The following is a 19945-nucleotide window of genomic DNA, read 5'->3' as shown; positions in this document are numbered from 1 at the left end:
TCTGTCCCTCGCCAAATCAATACCCAAACTGGTTATACGTGCATGGTTAGTAGCAAGTGATCGTACAACAGCCGGCCGTCCGGACTGTTCGCGCACAAAGTGTCATGCATTTGCTGCGGAGTTAGACTCTATGTATTGCCATGGTCTGCTGCTGAAATCATCTTGCTCCAATACGCGGAGGTATCTTCAAGATACAGAACCAAATGTATGTGGATGTTGATACTGGGGGGTTCGGTTTCGGGTATGAGATCACGTCTCTCAGCATTCCTATTGCAGATATTCGTAAATTGGCTAGGCAGTCCTCGCTGACGCTAGTCTTTGTTTCTCGCATGAGGAAATCCAATTTCTCGGCACCAGTGAGTAAGGATACGGCGGTGGCACTCTCTGGCAAAGTCCAACTTGACGGACCAACGACTCGTTCACAGGAACTTTGCATATATTGAGGCAGTGTGGAAGATAGTTGTGTGGTGTGTTGGATTCCTCGGCAGGCGAGGTTTGAATTTTGAGCGCTGACGAGGACTAGTGAACACGATTCGACTCGCTGCCTACTCACGATAGCAAAGGGGTGGGGGCACGCAGTGTAACAACAAAGCAATACAGCAGCAAATCAGGGTAGGATTGCTGCACCGCCTCGGTATGATGGTGGGCCGCGAATCACTTCAGCAGGTGTGTGATGAAAATCGAGTACAGTTGATTATCTCATAATGCATAAATGGATTTTGTGATTTTCTCGACGAGGGCACAACCTCTCCCCAAATCTATTAGTTAGATATTCAAGATGTCTATTATATCTATATTTTGATATTTTATTCGAAGCCAGCATGTGAGTGTACGATTTACACCGAGTCGATTAGTGTCCAAAAATATTATGCATTATGAGATAATCAACTGTAATATATGGTTGGGTTCACCGTTCCACTATAAATTACTATGAACATTTCGAAGCTGGGCCAAACCATTCCCCTCTTCTTCTCCACACTTAGTCGCATACAATAACCAAGGTTGCGGAGACAAATCCCAAGCATGTACAGCACCCATCCTCCCCACGATCGTGCGTTGGATCAACTTCCCAAGAACCACATCTGATTATTGTGTTGATAGAGTCTGTCCAAAGGACACTACCACATCCCGAACCACGTCCCAACCCACCCCAAGAAACTACCTCCAATCTGCCACACCCACCCCTTCTCCCCGAAGTTTCTCACAGCACTATCCCCAGCCAAAATTCTAGCATCCACAATACCAATAATTCGAGTGGCACGCTCAATCGTGTTACTGGGGACCAACGCTTCGATGCGCGTAGTGTCAGCACGCTCTTAAACTGCGAAGGGACGACTATCCAGTTGGTGGTAATGTCGGGGGAAGCTGCAGGGGAAGCTGCAGGGGAAGCTCGTGCTACGGGGCAGGTTCTGCGAGACGGAGACGGTGGTGCCAGCAGCAGTTCGTGCAACAAGTAAATCATAGGTCGCGGTATTTAAATCCATTTGCAGGAGCCGAGATACAAAGGTTGCAGGCCAGAACGGAGGAACTCCAGTCCGACATTGAGTGGATGGAGACAAGAGCAGAGGATCTTTTGCTGGAGATTGAAAGGCTGAAGGATGATGTACATACATTGTCAGGCAGATTGAGACGTTTGCACCGCGGAATAGCTTCCGCCTCTCGAAGAATGGGGAGGAATAGAGCAGAGCGAGCAAGGGGGTCTGGTGGGCGGGATTGATTAGATCATAAGCGTAGAAGAGTATGATAATAGCACCTTGGATATATTTATAGCGCCACCCGTGTAGCCGCATGCCCACAAGCTTTGATTAGTTGTTGATTAGTTGATTATTCGACAGACGGGCAGCACATCTATTCACTCAACGCATTCAAGGTTACACATACCAGCATCTCTATCTCAAGGTGGCGATACAGTGGCTAGGGATATAACGTGAGACCCTCCTTACAGTGCGCCGATCTTGTTCGCCAGCATCCTAAGAGACCAGCTTGAACATACGCGTCATAGATTAAGTAGCTCTGTAGCGCTTAACGATGGTTTACAATAGTAAACGTAGGTGACTTATTCGCAGAATCGCCCATCACTTCAAATACCGATCCAGTTAGTTCTCAGGATGCATCAAATATACCTAGTAACACCGAATGTTTACGACTCACCAACAACAAAATAATCGCCTCGCGGAGGCGTGTCTTGCGGAACGACGACGTGTGTTTTCCCTTCCATGATCGGTATCTTTTCAGCTAGCGGGTGCGCATTATCTAGATGCTCGTTCTTCCCTCTTCCGTGTCCAAGTACGACTTTGATAACTGAACTCTTACTTTCATCGGGTGCCCCTTTGGTGTTCCAGGTAACAGCAAACGGCCGCCCCGCCGTGATCGTGGCGCTTTCCGTTGGATATGTGACAGGCGGGTTATATACAATCTCCGAGTCACGGCGGGGGAGTGTAACGCGGTCTAAGAATGATTTTGATAACGAGGCCGAACGAGGATGGGAATGGATTTGGGGATGAGAATGAGGGTTCAAAGGCGTCCCCGAAGTAGGAAGAAACACGCCAGCGGAGAGGAGCACCAGGACCGTCGTCGGAAGTCTGAGTATAAAGGGCGATTTCATCGCGAGCTGGTCCAGATACGCTTGTGCGGATAGACGTTTAGATCACTGGGAGATTTGGATGTCACTCGACACTCAGTGCTTCGAACGTGAGAGTGAGTCTGCGAGTAGACTAGATATAGAGCTAGGCGTATCGATTGTTGTCTGCTGTAGCACGGTCGTTAGGTGTTTCGTTATGTGGTCCTGTAGATTTTGGCCAGTGTCCGGTAGAGTGTCTGGAGGTGGATGTGGAGTGGAAGCAGGTGATAACTTGAACGTCGGGAATCAAATTTACGTCCAAGTTGCGATCATGTGCTTGTCCTTGAGTCCAGTCGGCCGGCTCCGGCGTACCGAAACCAGGAATAATGCAGATTGAGAGCATATTGAAAGTACATATATACAATCGTGATTTAAAGCAAAACGAAAACATAGCGGGGTCTATATCAGCGATAAAACATACATTGAACCGTCCAGTCGCTCTTCTACATCCTTGCCTCCAGACTGGCCCACCTAAATGCCCACGAACCGACTAAACCCGCCGACCCTCTCTACACTCCTCCCCATCTCCTTCTTCCACCCCTCCAGCGTCTCTCTACATTCCCCGCACTTTCCCTTGACGTATTCTTCAGCAGGCCGGAACAGCGTGTTAATTCCCATCGTCCCCCTTACCCTACTCCCGTTCATTGCTGTTCCTACCCCGTTGCCATTGGCGTTTGCGTTGGCCGCTACCACGGTAGGGGACAGGGACGGATTAGGATTGGAAGAGGGCGAGAGGAGCTGTGTGAGGGCTGTTTGAAGAGCTTGAGATGAGGACGAGGACGAGGAAGGGTGTAACGGCGATGGGGGCAGCGCGTTATTCACCCCTCCGCCTCCGCCTGGTGTATCTGTATTCCCACTATCGCCTAAAACACTCGAACCCAAACCCAAACCAACCTCTACATCTCCCAGCATCATCCCGACACCCCCGGAGCCCAGCCGGCTGACCACCATTCCCCAGCCAACAGCCCAAACGTCGCAAGGGAGGTCGATGTCGCGGGAGGTGGGATTCCAGTGGTGAGTTGTTGGTGGATAGAGGAGAAATTGGTGCTGCAAGAGGGTGTGATGGTTGGAGGAGTACGCTATCTGTGGACAAGGTCAGTGGATTATAAGAAGGCGCACGCAGAAGAGGAAGAGGAATAGAGGAATAGAACAAGGACCAGTACTTGCAGTGACGGTCGGAGAAGGTGGTTTGATAGAACGAAAATAACCTAAATATAAGTAGTAGAAGACAGATTGAACGCACCCAAGCACTTCGAATAGAAGGCGCCAACATCTCTCCCAACCCACCAGTCCCACCTGATCTTGACCCCGAGCCCGAGCCCGAGCCGCTGACATCAACATCTACGACCATTGAACCTTTTGGATAATGCAGTGAGTGGGAATACGACGGAGAAACGCGAGTGATGAGGAGGGGGGAAATAGATAGTAGGGAGGCGCGTACCATCGGAGTTTGCGTTCAGTACCGTAGGCGTACTATTACCATTATCTGTAGTAGTGACCCCCTCGTCCCCCTCATCATTGGAATCAAAATCACTCGTTATTGATCTCGTTCGTCGCGTGCGTGAGGGCGGGGGAACAACCAGCCCCATTGCCAGCGATGATGCTCTGAGGCCCCATTCAGCGGCGGCATCTACCAGTGAAGGGTGCTTGTGCTTTATTGCGAAGGAAAGGATTTGGAAGGGGTTGGTGGGGAGCGACAGCCTGTGGATAATAAGTTAGCGAGCATAGTCCCGACTGGTTCGGCTTGTGGAAGAGAGAGACACTGGGGTGGAAGAAAGGCACGAAACATGATCCAATGATGCTACTCACCTAAGAGCGCGAACGGCGGCGTCAATTGCGAAGAAAACCCGGTATTTCTCTGCTGCTTCTGCAATTTGTTCCAGGAGGGGGAAGTCTAGCGAGCAATGAGCGGAGTCCGGTTGCTCATATCAGAGATATATAGCTCACCGTCGTGCGCGAGAGCCGAAAGGTCAGGCGGTGGTTGACGATACATGTAGCGCAACAGGATAGAGAGGACGGTGGAATGTTCTGCCAATGCTACGATCTCCGGAGCCTGCTGATTCGAGGTCTTGAAGGTAGATATATCGTCTGCATCAGCGAATATGTCAGAGTGCATCTTGAGGTTGATGCGGTGGACCTTGAAGAGGACATTGTCAGACGACAGAAGCGAAATGTCCGAGTCGGGGGCGTTGACTGGCACAGAACATCAGCATCAGAATCGGTGCAAGTGACGAACGTGAGTCAGACGTACATCGTCGAGAAACCGTTTGTCCGCTGATGTCCATCGCGTACAGCGGTGAAATATGGTGAACAGCTTCTGTGATTGAGCGCTAGTACAAGAATTGCATTTGAGCGCCCACGCGTCAAAACCAGTCAGTACACGATCCTCCAGCCGCTTCTGATTGCCGTTAATTGTATAGATCAACAATTAGCCATTGTCGATTTCTGCTGGCTAGCACACATTCTTGTTTGTCTGCACACGGATACTTTTACACAGTGTCTTATTGAGAGTAGAACGCCTTCAAGCGAGTCATTTACCTATCGTTCTCATTCCATCTCAAAGCTTGGAAAGAGCATGGTTGCGCAATCGTTTGTACAGTATTTTTACTCTACTCGCGACCACGTTGCTATGTTCCTGATAAGGATAAACCACTCTGACTCTCTGTGCTCGTCCTTTCTTTATGTCGTCCGTCCGATCTGGTATACGACAGTCGCCGCCAATGTACCGTCACAAATACTCACTAAACCTCTTCATCTTCCCCATCCGATACAAGACCTCCTCTTCCCAATCCATCATCCACTTCGGACAGCTCATGCACCTCAGCCCGATCACCTCCCTCGTCTGCCTAAATATCTCCTTTATTCCTCCACCTCCCGCTCCCCCACCATTCCCATTAGCGTTAGCATTATTACTGTCGTTATCGCCATTACTATCACTCAACCCAACGATTCCCCCAACCCAGCCCCCAATCCTCCATGCCACCTTCGCGTATAACTCCGTCCACACTTCGCACGGCGAATCCATGGTCTTGACACCTGGTTTGTCTTTAAGAGATTCCCAGTGATAGCGGGTGGGTGATTGGTACGTCTGGATCTGATGTAGGAGGAGGGAGAAGGAGTGGTGGTAGTGAACCTGCCAAACGCATCAATAAGAACTTTGATAACTGGGGAGGGGGAGGACGCACCCAAGCAATGAACGTATTCGCGTTCAAAGTTGATTGGATGTCTTTGAGAGGGAGACCAAGGGTATATGGCGCTGCTTCATCCATCAACGAGGTATATCTATGGATTGTCGCAATATGCAAAACTTTGAGTGGTTGGTGTGGTATAAACTCCCTATGAAAATGCGAAGGACGGTTTGAGTGATAGAATCGATAGAACTTTGACTGGTTGCACAATTCCAGGTGAAACAGGGGAAAGCCGAGGCCAACATACCTTAATCGATTCCTACACGCCTCTTTCGCGGCATGAACTTGGTACTTCTCGACTGCGGAGACGAGGGCTACAAGGGAGCTAAAAGAGATTACTGCGATGGTCGCTATGGGTTGTGGCTGATTGTGCATGAACTGGAAGAGAATTTCGAGGGTTGCGGAGGATTCCGTTAAAGTTATCGTCGGTGGTGGAGTGGGGCTGTTTGAGGGGGCTGTTTGAGTACGATTGAGAGGTGGGGGAGAGGGTGTGGGTGAAGGAGGCGCGCGACCATAGTGCTGAGACGGCGTAAGTGTTGATGTTGACGCTGAAGAAGGTGACGGCGATGGCGATGGTACACTATTTCGATTGCCGTCCACGCTGAAGAACTCGTTGCTACCTCCTTTTGTGCCCCCTCTATCATCCCTCGCCTCCTGGTCGCCCTCCGCCTCATCATCAGTATCCAGGCCCTTGCCTTTCGTTCCCTCGGCATCAACGATACGAAATTCCCCGCAGGCATCCAGCTGGGAGTGTCGTTGCTTTGATGCAGACACAGGCGAACTCGCAAAGGTATTAGGTGAGTCCGCGCTAAGAGCATCCGCGAAGAGAACGGGAATATTGGAGAACATTTGTAAGTTTACGCGCTTCAGTTTAAACGATATGAAGTCTGAGGAACGGCATGTTATGTCGCTCTCTGGGTTGTTGACTAAGTTTAACGACAAATATAACGTCAGTGCCCCACGTCAATCATCGACGAAATGCGCTAAGAACTCACTCACACCGAGAGGATATTCTCTCCATTGTCAATCGCGACTTAGGGCTGGGAGGGAGGTCTCTGAGTTGTGAACCATCAGATCTTGAAACCTTGAGGTTGATGCGTTGGTGCCTGGTTACAAGGCCGGGCTCACCTGCAGAATATAACAGCGACTCTTTAGATGATGATGGAATAGAAGAACAGTGTGGCGCTAAGCGTAGAGCGTGTGAGGGCGGCCATTACATAAGACTATGAGATGCTCTTTGTCAAGTCCTTCTGCAGTTGGTTTTCCCAACGTTGGCTTGCTGCATTGACGGTGTTGTTAGTCGCTTACATGCCACGTACACAGATGGACTGAGCTTGGAAGTAAATTGATCGCGAACAGGGGGTTACATATTTTCAAACTAATTTACATCGTAGGGATCTCGCCCAACCGCAGTTTCGCTGCTCCGAAAGGTATCAAGTTCACCTTCAATTTAGGTCCGACGCACGCGTTGGGACTGGTCGGGGGAGTAGACGCGGTCCCCTTAGTTAACCCCCACTCAATCTGGCAGGCGTCAGCGGTCATACTGACTGGCGACGAGTCGGCCGCCCAGGCGTAGAAGGGCAGTTCGGAAATATCTGCGGATTTATCAATGACCCTAATGCTGGAGGCATCGATTGCAAGTCGCCATTCCCCCGTAGGAAGCAAGGTATGGGCTTGAGTGTGATTGTCAAACTACGAAAGTGGCCAGAGTCAAATTAGCGTACACGGTTGCACTGAATGCGACAAATCACACCACTTACAGCCGTCAAGAAATCTTCAGGGGCGTTGGGATACAACCTTCTTACATCGTTCAAAGCCTGAGCACTCCTACGCGAGTTTAAGCAACATAGGCCGGAGCGTACATAAGTAATGCATCACCTTTGACCCGGTGTTACAGTATCATTGAACTGCAAGTCTATTGCATACAGTAGAGGGCCCCGATTCACGGCGATTGCACCATTCGGCCGAGCCTCGATGGTAGTCGGCATATCCAGTGTCACTTTAAACGTCGTCGTTCGAGCTGGTACCTAAATTGACCATGCCATGAAACTTAGGCACCATGATGACTAAGTCCAAAGGAGCACGTACTTTTACGATATGGAAAGAAGACGCATCTACATTCAAGCGAGCCGCACGACCGTTGTTCAAGGATATTGTGCTCTTGCCACTCTGAGCCCAATCGGGGACGCGAATCTTGAAATCGAAAGCTTGTCTCGCGGAGACAGTATATGTCAAAGACGGCCCAAAAGGATATAACGTGTCGACTGTAACTGTTCACGACATTCATCGTGCTGCGTAGATTCATTTCTGGGCGGAATACGTACCTTCAACTCGATTACTCGATCCCAACCGGCCAGAGAATGTCGCCGGTCCAAGGAAGGCATGGATGAGAGAAGTCCCATTCGCATCGGTGACGAATGAATTCGCCCAGAACTTTGGATATGCTTGCGGATGGTTGACAGTGCAACAAGGATAGTTTCTGTGTTGGATGGGTTAGGGATCACATTGAAAGCGAAGGAATTTAGACAGACAACTCACGGCTCGAATCCAAAGACATTGGAATCTGGGCCATTGTTGCCCCACGGTGGCGGATTCATTTCTTTAGCCCAAATCTGGTTGACTATCATCATAAGAAATAAGTCTGCGCCAATGTGCGCAAACGAGGGAATCCTACCTTCTTGGTCGTATTGGTGAGCTAGCAGTTCCGTAGTCAATCAGACGTCAGCTAATAAAGACTGGACTACCTACACTTCCAATCGGGCATGAGTGCAGCGGGCAACGCGTTGTACGCTAGAGTCTCTTCGATCGCAATTCTAGAAGGATGTTCTGGTGGTACATACCTAGCTTTTCGGCTCTATCAGCTATGGAGTTGTTGCCAAATATCTGGTAAATAACTGCGAGCGAGAATATCTGTTCACTGGCGCCACAAGTCAGACGGTAAGAAAGTTGGGGAGTGAACTCTACGAACACGACGGTGCACAGCTCTGTTCTGTTCTGATATCAGATAGGGAAACTAAGACATCACAAAGGGTGAAACGTACCCTCGTGAGGGATCCAAACCAGCGAGGTGCTCGTCCGCAGAGAAGGTACCTTTTTAGGGTTAACGGCATTGTAATATTGCAGGGTACTAATGTCATACCAGAAGCACGCCCGTGATACTTGTACAATAAATCCAGACGATTAAATGTGCTTTGCTTGTCACTCTCATCGCCGGTGAAGCGATATGCCAAAGCTTCCGACTTCAGAGCTAGCCACAAGGTAGCTGTGAGATCGACGCTTGAGCTGAGTAGACGGGATCTCACCTTCGGCATTGTTCACACCATGTCTGCGAAACCCGTAAGATTGTGAGGAAATGTCGACGAGTCACACTCACGTTTGCATATTTAGCGACGTTACAGCTTCCTTAGGAAAGTTGGTGTCTGTGTACCACTTGTTTTTCCAATCAAATCCGGATGCTCTAACCATTCGCATCGACTCTAGGAGCTCGGCTTCCTTGCCTACAGTAATAGAGGAGACGTTAGAATTAAAACATCTCTCGAGAAAACAAACCTCTTGGGAAATTATCAAAGAGCCATTCCAGAGATAATATCAACTAATGAAACAATAGGTAAACGTAAGCGGCGTTTGAGGAAGCTTACCTCTTCCCAGCGAACGAACTGGTAATCGAAATTAAAACCGTTAGAAGGCTGGCCTTGCTGATTATTGGACCAGATTTGATGGACTAGCGATGCAAAGCGATGCATCGCGTCCACGATCCGCTCAGTTTGTGACGGATCTGCTTCAGCGTATTGCTGGAACCTCCCATCAGTATAGCCATGATTTAGCTAGTGGCTATTCGGTAAGCCCACGTACAATGAGCCCCAGCAATACGAGATATCGAGGCCACACTAGCCGAGGAATCGACATGTTCCAATCGGGGCCAATCCAACCATCTGGTTGCTGGTTGTCCAAGTTGAAGTCAAGAAATTCGCGGAGTTGACCAATCAACCTTTGGTCTTCTAGTTGAAAGGCCAAGGCAATCATTCCGTTACTGTATCCAATGAGAATTTCGGAGCACCAGGGGACGGGGAGTTTACGCACAACCAATAAGGCCCAGATTCGTGCATCTCACTATATTCAATACTACCTCCTGGGACCCAGATTGAGCCTGCGACACTGGGTTCATGTAAGAAGGTTTTTGGATGAGGCGTAGAGTGCGGAACTTACTAACTATCGAAATCCCTCAGATGGCCTGCCAGACCCTCTGCTTGAACACGGGCTTGGTTCAAAGACCATCCAAACGGTTTGATGGCGCCAGTTGGAAGGCGTCCAAAGCGTGGGGCAATCACTAGTTCCAATCTGTTACTAATAGCTCTCTGAGTACATTGTGCATCCAGACGTACAAGTGCTCGATGCACCCTCAATGGGTTGCGGTGACGATGAAATCAATGCAAAGAGCGTTAAACCGGTCGAGACTTTCATCTACACATCACAAGTCAGCGGATTTTCTTCATTGGTAGATTTTGGCTACCTTGACTAGGAAATGAACTTTTGGACTGTCATTGATATACGACGACTTTATGTATGGCTTTGAAGAAGCGGGGCCGGTAGCGAGCTTCGTAGACTCTACCATCCGCAACGGACCGCTGATGAGAGAACATTATCGTCAGCTGATGTACTTATGGTGCAACTGATTGGAGGCATTTGCGATTGTTCCATGTGTCGCACTGGAGGCTATAGTATCATAACACCAGTACGTCCCATTTGAACATGAATCGGGCCCTGAGGAAGTGTATATTTTCCCAAGAACGGCGGCAGCGATCCGGATGTGTGCAGACATCGTCCCGGAATTGATAGTCGACGTAGTCATGAGAGCGTCCTTCCCGACTGTCGCGCTTACCCTTGTGTCACGTGGGATTTATACGACGCGCCAGACGCCGCCACCACCATTGCCGATCCGCCTACTCTTCGAAATCGATGGCCCGCAATGGACTACGGTATCAAGTCGCTACCAAATGGCAGGACTCATTTCGGAGGTTTAATCAACGCGAACCAGGGATCTCTGGGTTGATTGCCTTCAGTCAGGTAACACCATTGAACCCTCTTTGACGAGCGCTGGGTTCAAGTGGCCCGGATTAGGCTTGGGATGTCGCCACCGAATTTCTGAAACCAAGAAATATCAACGAACCTCTGCCCCCAAGGCAATACAGTAAGATGTTGCTCGAAATCATGCAGCCGTTTGGGTCCAGACACGATTCGTCACAGCGCAAGCAGTCCGTGCAGCACTGGATGTTATTCACAAGAGCAAGAGGCTACCTACACTTATCGAAACGTTCCTCAGTACGTGCTATATACTCGACACGATAACTGTATTAATTATCAGTATTGTAGGTCAAGTAGAGAGCCTATTTTATCTCATTCAGCAGGAAGTCGACCAATTCATGATCGAATACACTGTGAGTTCAGTTTTGGTGCTTGCTGCCTATCACTTCATCATAGGAACTAGGCGGACTTGGACGTCGGCATTATCTCAAAGATGGTCTATAGAGTACACGAGTGGATGAAAGAGTGGACACCTGCTACCGAGTGAGTAATCGGTTTCGCATTTTACCGGTAGGTATCTAATTAGCATTTGAGGCTTGGAGCTGCATTCCAATCAGTATATATCAACTTCTTCCAGACACATCTCTTCTCCATCTTGCCAGAAAGCTTTTCCAGTGCCTTTAAAGACCTCATTGCATCCACTCTTGCACCAGAAGAGGAGGGCGAGGCGCTAAAGCAGGATCATCAAATTTGGTCCACATTTGACGCGCTTGGCTTCATTGACCGCTTCGAGTCCCTCATCGCTAGTGTTGGTTATGAACATATTGAGCGCCATGTTCTTGAAACATGTACCGGACAATGGGGGGAACCCATGCTAACCCCTACGAGGGACTGGATGACTGCCAAGATAGTCCCATGGATGATTCATGTCTACGGACGTAACATCACAAGCAGTGAGCACTCACCACCTCACTCGCCGATCCTGAGTTGACTGGTATCATAAGCCGAGGAGGCGCGGGCCATGCTAGCTGGTGTGGGATCGCGGTTTGACTTTCATATGGCCAAAACCCTTTGTGACTTACGGTATTTTAGTCTTCCTGCCGTCAGTCTTGTTGTTGACCACTCTCATGCCAAAGGACCCGCGAAATTTTTGATATTATCATCGACTTCCCTGATTCTGAGGGGGCTCTGAAAGATCTAAAGGTGAGTCGGTACTAAAGCCATCCCCGTACGCGTCTTCATGGGGCTTTGTGACTGCTCTAGGAATGTTTGCAACGCGTAGACCAGCGCGCTGCCTTGGTGCAATCGTTACGCCAAGCGTGTGTGGAAGTACTTGCATCTATTCGGTTCCCACTAATCCCATGTCGAATAGTCACCGCAAGAGACTCCTTCACCCTGGTGCGGACACAAAACTTATCCTTTCACAATATGTCGCCACGATCAAGTGTCTTCGAATTGTCGACCCTCCCGGAGTACTTCTTTTCAAGGTAGCTGATCCTATTCGACGGTACCTTCGGTTAGTCTTATACCGTTACGTACCCTTCATCGATGCTTACCCGCGCTCGATGCAGTGATCGGCCCGATACAATTCGATCCATTGTAGCCAACCTCGTAGGCGACGACGACAGTGGTGATGCCCTCGTTGACGAAACTGAGCCACCTCGGCCGCTCCAGGCTGCAGAAATTGAAGACTACTCGGACCCTAATTGGGAGCCCGAGCCAATTGATGCCGGTCCTGGTGGGTCGAAGTGCCACCATCACCGAATCAAAGATACTAATTCCAATACAGACTTTCGAGCTAACAAACCCAGCGACATCATTAGCACTCTTGTCAGCATCTATGATTCGAAGGATTTCTTCGTAAAAGAACTTCAAATTTTGTTGGCCCAGAGACTGCTCGCTGCTGGTGATGATCAATCCGATAAGGTCGAGAAGGAAGTAGGTGACCATGCCATCCTTTTCATCGAATTTTCTCATAAATACGCGGGGTATTTGTAGAGGAGAAATATTGAGATATTGAAGATCCGGTTCGGCGAAGCTGCGCTGCAAGTTTGCGAGGTCATGCTCAAGGATATGACCGATTCCAAGCGAATCGACCAACATATACAATCCCAACAAGCGGTAAGTATCTCCTCCATTCGCTGTAGCCTCCTTCTCGTTTATCTTTCACTACTTTACAGTCGGTAATCCATCCCGCGATTATCTCAAAACACTTCTGGCCAGCTTTAGAATCCAGCGAAATTTTGATGCCCGGTCAATTGAAAGAGTAGATTATTTCCCTGCGGTGGTAACTACGCCCGTTCTTCTCTCACTAACCAACCGTTTCTTTCAGGCTCCAGGATCAATATACTGCCGAATTTACCAAGTTCAAGCCCGATAAAAGACTGCGCTGGTTAACGCACCTTGGCACGGTTGACGTCGAACTGGAGTTTGAAGACCGAGTTGTTGAAGCTCTCGTTTCGCCTCTTGAAGCTGCGGTCATCGAATTATTCTCGGAGCAGAGTATGACGGTGCCTATTTTTAGCTACTGCGTGGCTTATATGTGACATAGGCGAGTGGACGCTTGACGATATCGCTAAACGAGTGGGCTTGTCCCAACCGAATATCCTTTCCAAAGCGGTCAACACATGGCTAGACCTTGGTGTCTTGGCGTCAGCAGGGGAGGGGATTTACAGAGTCCTAGAAGTCTCCGCCGGCAAGGGTGCTGAAGCAAAAGACCACGTCCACAGGCCAAGTGAGTGGACGAATGTTTCTACCCTTCAATCTCTTATCGCTGCGATAGCTACCGTCGAAGTGGAAATGCCTCCAGTGGTTTCCGTCCAACAACAACAGGCAGAACAGATGAGAGTCTATTGGAAGGTGCGAGTTTTTGCTTAGAGCACCGTAATGTTTCAACTAAAAGCACTTCTAGTTCATCGAAGGCATGCTGACGAACTTGGGGGCGCTTCCGCTCGACCGAATACAAACGATGCTGAAATTTGCCCCTGGGTATGATCGGACGATCACTCAGCTCGCGGGTTTCATGGAAGCTGCAAGAAGGGAGGACCTAGTAACCGTTCGTGACGGGATGTGGAAATTGAATAAATGAATGTCGCTTCCAGTACCCCTCGACCTTGTAACGTTGTCAGCGGCGTCGAAATTTATCGAGTCGCTCACTTGACACTTATTGCTTCAAGTGAGGCATGCTACATACCAACCATATATTGTCTATCATACATTCACGTCGCCATGGATTAAATTGTACTCGCAAGGTCAATGACGCGGTTTCTTGTCTCCTTTTAGAGGTATGTGTTCGGACCTGGAAAGTCCAGGGGCAGGCGGCTGGGATTGCTGTGTTGTAAGGCGTGCCTGGTCGATATATTTATTGTGTACCTACCATCATTCCTTCAGTCAAAAATATGGCAAAGTTGCCGTGCTGAGAAATAATGCGCGTAGTTCTTGGGAGGCATGGTGGAGCGCTGCCTCTATGGTACTGAATCTATAGTACCGAAGCCGGACTATTCCACATTTGGACTCGAGCGTCGGAGGGGGCGGGGCAGGAAGGCTTCGACGTTTCGGTTTCGCTTCATTCCCCAAGCTGCTTTCGATCTTGATTTTGCCAGAATCGAATTAGCCTAAGACGGAAACGGCCATACTTCTGATGTCCCGAAACTGCGTGTTAAATTTCCCTGAGGCGCAGGGTCTCACATGCACAAGCAAGAAAAAAGGTATGATTGTTCTCAAGGCCTCTCTCACCGCTCTCCAGTGCTCTCCTCGTCTTTCTTCTTTGCGACTCGAAGATTGCAGCAGGCTGAACCCGGTTTGAGCGAAACCACACATTCTTTTTGACCACAGTCTTTTCCTCGACATACTCTCTCTTTTCCGATCCGCCAATCCTCCACCTCGCCGATGAATCACCATCTACGTTCACATACGCACCATGCTCGCGCTCACTTCAAAAACGATGTATTAGCAAGAGCTCCTTTTCCTACGCCAGCCCCCATCGACCGTAGGGCTATCAACCTCAACATAGATCTGCCCATCATCGGACCGCTTCTGTCTGTGCTTGGCTTGAATGGGGAAAAATCTACGTCAACACCCCCGAAGGCGACACCGACGCCAACACCCGCCCCAGCGCCCGTCACGACACCAGCGCCCGCGCCTACCAGTGGAAATACTGCAGGGAACACGGGAAATACAGGTAACGCTGGAAACACAGGTAGCAGCGGTGGGAGTGCCGACAGTGGGAGCGGAAGCAGCGGCGGAAGCACTGGCACTAATAATGGCGGTGGGAACGCAAGCAGCGGGACAGGGGCATCTGGTGACGGTACCGGCAATGGGAACAGCAATGGAAGCAGCGGTGGGAATAGTGCCAACAACAGTGGGGGAAATAGTGGTACCGGTGACAGCGGCAGTGGGAGCAGCAACAGCGGTAGCACCAGCGATGGATCGAGCAGCGGGGGCAACAATGTCAACTCGGATGGTTCGAGTACATCGCTCTCTGGGAATGGATCGTCCAGTTCCGACAGCGGTGCATCCGGCAACAATTCTGGATCTACCAGCAACGCAGCGAGTGGCAGCACCAACAATCTGGCTGGCGGCGACTCCCAGTCTGACAGCAGCAAGTCAGGCTCTCAGGTCGGTGGGTCGCAATCATCTGGGTCCTCGAGCAGTGGTGACGGTGCCGATGACTCCAACTCTGGTTCTGCGTCTGGCGGCAACAATGCGGGCGTGGCCGCCGCAGTGACCGGATCGCCAACTAATGGTGCTGCATTGCCGGGCATCACTTCCAGCGGAGGGTCTGCCAGTGGTGACCGCGGGCAGACGAACGATGGAAGCGTCACCACGAGTGGGGCTGGAGCCAACACTAACAATGGAGGCCTGTCGAAGGGAGGTATCGCCGCAATCGCGACTATAGGTTCCCTCCTCCTCTTACTCCTTCTCCTCCTTCTCCTCCGTCGTCGTTACATGAAGAAACGTTCCCAACGCCACGCCTTTTGGGGAGCGGCCTGGGCAAGACGGGGCTCGGGCAGCGAATCTCTGCAGAGGAGTGAGCTGACCATGATTGAGAGCGGTGGCGGATATCTCAGCGCACGAAGCAGCTTCGCTAACACCGACTTGGAATCCAACGGCTCTCCTCCATCATCGTATCCCGCGACGCCTCCCCCTCTCTTATTGAGTATGGATAGCCCGTCAATCAGCCCCCCGCCAATGGCGCAGATCAGAGATGGTACGGAGAGTACTCAAGGAAGCCCAGTCTTGATGTCCTTCGACAGTCCCCCGATGGCCGCTCGGTCTCTTTCCCCCGAATTTGATGTCAGAGTTGTCCAGCCAGAAGACAACGAGGACGACGAACTACAATCTATCTGTGTCCGGCCATTCACACCGTCCGAATCTTTCACATTCCCCAAGCCCCCTTCCCGACCTTCAACCGCGAATTCTGCTGACCTCAGCCGTCGCAACACCCTCACTCAGCAATTCCTCCCAGTTGGCTCTCGTCCCGCAACGGCGGACAACGTACTCGGCCGTCGACCAACATTAGCCCGGAAAGTCAGCACGCAAGCCCGCCCCCAGACTGCCGACGTAAACGTTTCTCGCGCTACTTTCTCTCGTTCAATGAGCATCATGTCCCGATCCTCCAGTCGCCGCTTCCGCCCCCCTTCTGCAACGGCCATGCCCAACCCTTTCCTCACACAGTCCGAAATGGACGTCTGCTCCGTCCGGAGCGTTGACCTCGAAGTCATCCAAAGGCCCTTCAACCCTACCTTGGACGACGAACTCCCCGTGCTTCCGGGAGACAAGGTCCGCGTTGTACAGGAATTTGACGATGGCTGGGCCTTCGTCGAAAAGCGATTCAGTGTCGACGGCCAGTGGCAATCAGGTCTGATCCCGGTCGTGTGTCTGCATGCTGGGATGGACTCCCAAGAAACACTGAACGCCCAAAGAATGAGTGCTTACGGAAGTACCTATGGAGTTGCTCTTTGAATGGTCAGTTCTTCGCCGCTTCTCGTCGCAAATGAGTAGCTAACAGTGATCTTCTTTTCCAGTGTAGTACTTAACCATTTCTCCTTCGCTTTGGGTGGAATAAGGCTTTATTGTGTATTGGACGTTTCCAACTTCCCCGCATTCCGATTCTCTTTCTATCTTCTAGCTGATCAACTAAATTTGTATATCTGACAGCGACAATCGTCCTCTACTTGTATATACGAACGGTGTATATCGGGTCCCTCATATCGTGTTTGTTTATACCACAGATCTTTTCTATATTCGACATTTATATACGTATTTTATCCTTCGTCATATTTATTTTTACGGTTTTCCTAAAATAGAGTGTCCTCTACGAGATGAGATGTAGGTACTTGGCTAATATTTATCGCCAGTGTATTTGGACACCTAACCAGGCCTTGATCGACGGTCAACATTCAATGATTAATGAGACACGAGAAAATAATCACCTTCCTAAACCTTCACCATGCGAAGGGGTTCGATGGTCGTAGCACATACGAGGCTCGAGTTTCAGAGGAACGTTCGCTAGGGTGTGTTGATTACAGAGCCATGCATGTGTCACTTCTGATAACGGCCCCACGCTGGGCTCGAAGCGCATGGTCATGATCAGCAGCTGGCAAGGGTGATTCGAAAATTCGAAATACGTATGGGTGATCGGGGCCACACGTACGTTCATTACAACTTGAAAGTAAATTTCGGCTCCGATGAGGCAAATAAAGCGACGTAAATATAACAAGAACACCGGAGAGCGTCGGCACCGTGTACCGCAATTACATCGATTTTGGATAGCACTTGATATAAATAAGGTAGGTCGTCCAAACAACCAGTGAATAGAATACACTCAACGGCAAGTGTCCTCTACCACGCGGCGCTAATATGAATGGATATTCATTCAGTGGTGAGTATGATACATCTGTGTTCGAAATTACATGTTTCTCAATCTTGGGTTTGGTCCAAAGTGAGATTAACAGTCATTTTACCCGTTCGTAACAACGGGCCGAACGCTTCGTCCAGCTTCGCAGCCTCCCCCTCGTGATCATCTTCGTACACCTTGCCACTAGCAACATACGTCTTGAGTGTGACGTCCATGTTCCGCAATGCCCCGTGCTGTGCGAGCGAGCGTACTGCGCGGTACAGTTCTTCATAGTCGGCGAGGGAAGGATAATCCAGTGCATCCAGATCCTTGCCCTCCTCGTTTGCGATCTCGATTACAAGCTCACGAATGGCACAAGGAAACGGAAGGCGAGCAATACAGTCCCGTATCCATACCATGGCACTGCGGTACGCCTCATCGGATTCCTTCTGGACCTCTAGCTTCAGCTCAGAGGGCCGTATGCGCTGACCTAGTTCGGGAATGAGAGACGAGCAGGGCGCTGGAAGGAGGATCGATCAGCGGGCACGATGCGGCGGTGCGGACGATATACCTGTCACAGTGAGATCAACTAGCTTGTCGGAGATTTTTGGGGGTATGCCCCAAGGGCCGTCGCCTAGGTGCTCGATGGTCAAAGACCTGAGATTCGGACACTCTATAGCGTCGATACGAGGGAGTCGATCTCCCTTGCCGATCACAACTAGTTCGCGGAGAGCCTCCAACCGAATGATAGACGGGTCCGCGGGTCGTAGCAATGCTCCATGGTCGAAGGTGTGGGTGATCACAATCACAAGTTCGTCGAGGCTGGTTGAACAGGCTGAAAGGAAGGGCAGAATATCCGAGCCGTCCTCGTCAACTCGCCAGCCGACTAAGGCAAGTTCTTTGAGGCAAAGTTCAGGGATTAAGGACATGATTCCAAGCGTGGATAATGCGATGTGTGCCGCGACCGTCGTGGAAGGATCCCAAATGAGACATAACGAAGTGAGATTCCTCATGTGGGCGAAGCAGTCTGAGACCCATGGTGGTGCTAGGGCAACATCATCATCCCACCACAGATGCAGGCAGACAATATAACGGGTGAGGTAGGGTGCAGTGAAATGCAGGAAGGAGAGTCGATCAAGAAGTCCAGCTGTATCTTGGTTTATGACTATTTTGCTGAAGATGCGGGGCCGGCAGATATCGTTCCAAGCGTGACAGACGAGGGAGCAAGCGATGAGAATGGGTGATACAGTATACGTAGCGGTGAGGTCGTCGTCGTCTTCTGGATCCTCGATGGAAGCAAGAATCTCGCGCACGAGTTCTACGGGGAGTCGGGAGGTCATTCCTATCAATTCTATCGCACACCTGCTGCGAACCGCAGGATTCAGAGCCAATATTTATGCTGTAGAAATGTACCCACCCGTCAGAGAGGAAGCTGTGAGACAGTTGCACTTTTGACAGCGAGACTTCTTATGAGTTGTGCAGTGCTTAGCGCTCAGGGTCGAGTTTCGTGAATCAGAATTCTGATCATCACGACAAGACTCACGATTCTATCGCAGTGTGCACTGCAATTCCAAGACGGACCACGCTGAAGGAAGACATCATACTTCGAGCGGACTACAGTACTATAGAATCAGAAGGGAAATGCCTTTCGTGAGGCACGCAGAAGTCGCAGACAAGGCAAAAGTGTGGGTTATTTTAAATGACCAAGTCAAATATCATTCCAACAACTAATGAGTATACACAGATGCATTGTTGACATCTACCCATGCTCGGTATACGCGACATCCCACTACCATATACAACTTTGCACGAGGCTCAGCCAGATACACCTCAACGTCGAACCCGCTTGGAGGCACTTCCCTTGCCTGCCGATGCCTAAGGCCTAATGCCTCAACATTGTTCGGCAAATATCCTTCAGTTCCTTCCCATGAAACGTAAGAAGTTCTGCCGTTGTTGAAAACTCCTACATCCTAACTTGACATTCGAAATAGGCCGTGTTTCAAACCGTTGAATCTTAGCGTTGGTACTCTGTCCGGAGACCGCCAGCGTCATTTTGGGTACGGCGACAAGCTTCAGCCACCTAATCTCCTTCAGGTCTTTGCTCTCCTTTTCTTGCCCTTGTCACAGCGGGGCTGCTATGAACAGCGCAATGGAATTGTTGGCATCAAAGATACGATCAAACTGGAACGCTACACGGATGTATGAAAAGCGTGGTCTACTTAGTTATGATTATAGTCCGTGAGGAAACACATGAAGAAAACACGACGAACACTAGAA

The 19945-nt window shown here is 50.1% G+C and overlaps 6 protein-coding genes across 6 annotated transcripts; 3 read left to right on the top strand and 3 right to left on the bottom strand.

The window, feature by feature from the left end:
- Positions 1 to 1023: 1023 nt before the first annotated feature.
- On the top strand, positions 1024 to 1721 carry PC9H_011005 (uncharacterized protein; the record flags this gene model as incomplete). The annotated part of the gene is made up of 4 exons (XM_036780495.1): positions 1024 to 1051; positions 1102 to 1440; positions 1491 to 1603; positions 1650 to 1721. The coding sequence occupies 4 exons, from the start codon at positions 1024 to 1026 to the stop codon at positions 1719 to 1721; spliced, it is 552 nt and encodes a 183-aa protein (XP_036627878.1).
- Positions 1722 to 3091: 1370 nt separating this feature from the next.
- PC9H_011004 (uncharacterized protein) lies at positions 3092 to 4905 on the bottom strand (the record flags this gene model as incomplete). Its single annotated transcript, XM_036780494.1, has 6 exons — positions 3092 to 3703; positions 3864 to 3976; positions 4062 to 4321; positions 4430 to 4514; positions 4568 to 4813; positions 4872 to 4905. 6 exons carry the CDS (start codon positions 4903 to 4905, stop codon positions 3092 to 3094), a joined length of 1350 nt encoding a protein of 449 aa, XP_036627877.1.
- Positions 4906 to 5348: 443 nt separating this feature from the next.
- PC9H_011003 (uncharacterized protein) lies at positions 5349 to 10420 on the bottom strand (the record flags this gene model as incomplete). The annotated part of the gene is made up of 25 exons (XM_036780493.1): positions 5349 to 5753; positions 5806 to 5956; positions 6056 to 6734; positions 6808 to 6914; positions 7196 to 7500; positions 7569 to 7635; positions 7687 to 7835; positions 7897 to 8072; positions 8133 to 8287; positions 8347 to 8428; positions 8483 to 8503; positions 8557 to 8598; positions 8649 to 8725; positions 8777 to 8797; positions 8850 to 8898; positions 8948 to 9055; positions 9111 to 9133; positions 9182 to 9305; positions 9358 to 9400; positions 9447 to 9599; positions 9661 to 9838; positions 9889 to 9963; positions 10015 to 10135; positions 10191 to 10269; positions 10319 to 10420. 25 exons carry the CDS (start codon positions 10418 to 10420, stop codon positions 5349 to 5351), a joined length of 3492 nt encoding a protein of 1163 aa, XP_036627876.1.
- A 344-nt stretch (positions 10421 to 10764) lies between these two features.
- On the top strand, positions 10765 to 13918 carry PC9H_011002 (uncharacterized protein; the record flags this gene model as incomplete). Its single annotated transcript, XM_036780492.1, has 18 exons — positions 10765 to 10872; positions 10927 to 10996; positions 11053 to 11127; positions 11179 to 11243; positions 11294 to 11373; positions 11425 to 11783; positions 11835 to 11913; positions 11967 to 12033; positions 12094 to 12149; positions 12203 to 12346; positions 12402 to 12568; positions 12620 to 12768; positions 12829 to 12951; positions 13011 to 13096; positions 13163 to 13332; positions 13382 to 13564; positions 13613 to 13689; positions 13742 to 13918. The coding sequence occupies 18 exons, from the start codon at positions 10765 to 10767 to the stop codon at positions 13916 to 13918; spliced, it is 2235 nt and encodes a 744-aa protein (XP_036627875.1).
- Positions 13919 to 14718: 800 nt separating this feature from the next.
- PC9H_011001 (uncharacterized protein) lies at positions 14719 to 16794 on the top strand (the record flags this gene model as incomplete). The annotated part of the gene is made up of 1 exon (XM_036780491.1): positions 14719 to 16794. One exon carries the CDS (start codon positions 14719 to 14721, stop codon positions 16792 to 16794), a length of 2076 nt encoding a protein of 691 aa, XP_036627874.1.
- A 957-nt stretch (positions 16795 to 17751) lies between these two features.
- Positions 17752 to 19008, bottom strand: PC9H_011000 (uncharacterized protein; the record flags this gene model as incomplete). Its single annotated transcript, XM_036780490.1, has 2 exons — positions 17752 to 18188; positions 18240 to 19008. The coding sequence occupies 2 exons, from the start codon at positions 19006 to 19008 to the stop codon at positions 17752 to 17754; spliced, it is 1206 nt and encodes a 401-aa protein (XP_036627873.1).
- Between the last annotated feature and the right edge of the window lie 937 nt (positions 19009 to 19945).

Source organism: Pleurotus ostreatus (genome assembly GCF_014466165.1).
Source record: "Pleurotus ostreatus strain PC9 chromosome Unknown scaffold_8, whole genome shotgun sequence".
Classification (NCBI taxonomy): domain Eukaryota; kingdom Fungi; phylum Basidiomycota; class Agaricomycetes; order Agaricales; family Pleurotaceae; genus Pleurotus; species Pleurotus ostreatus.
This window is presented reverse-complemented; position numbering and strand designations above follow the sequence as displayed.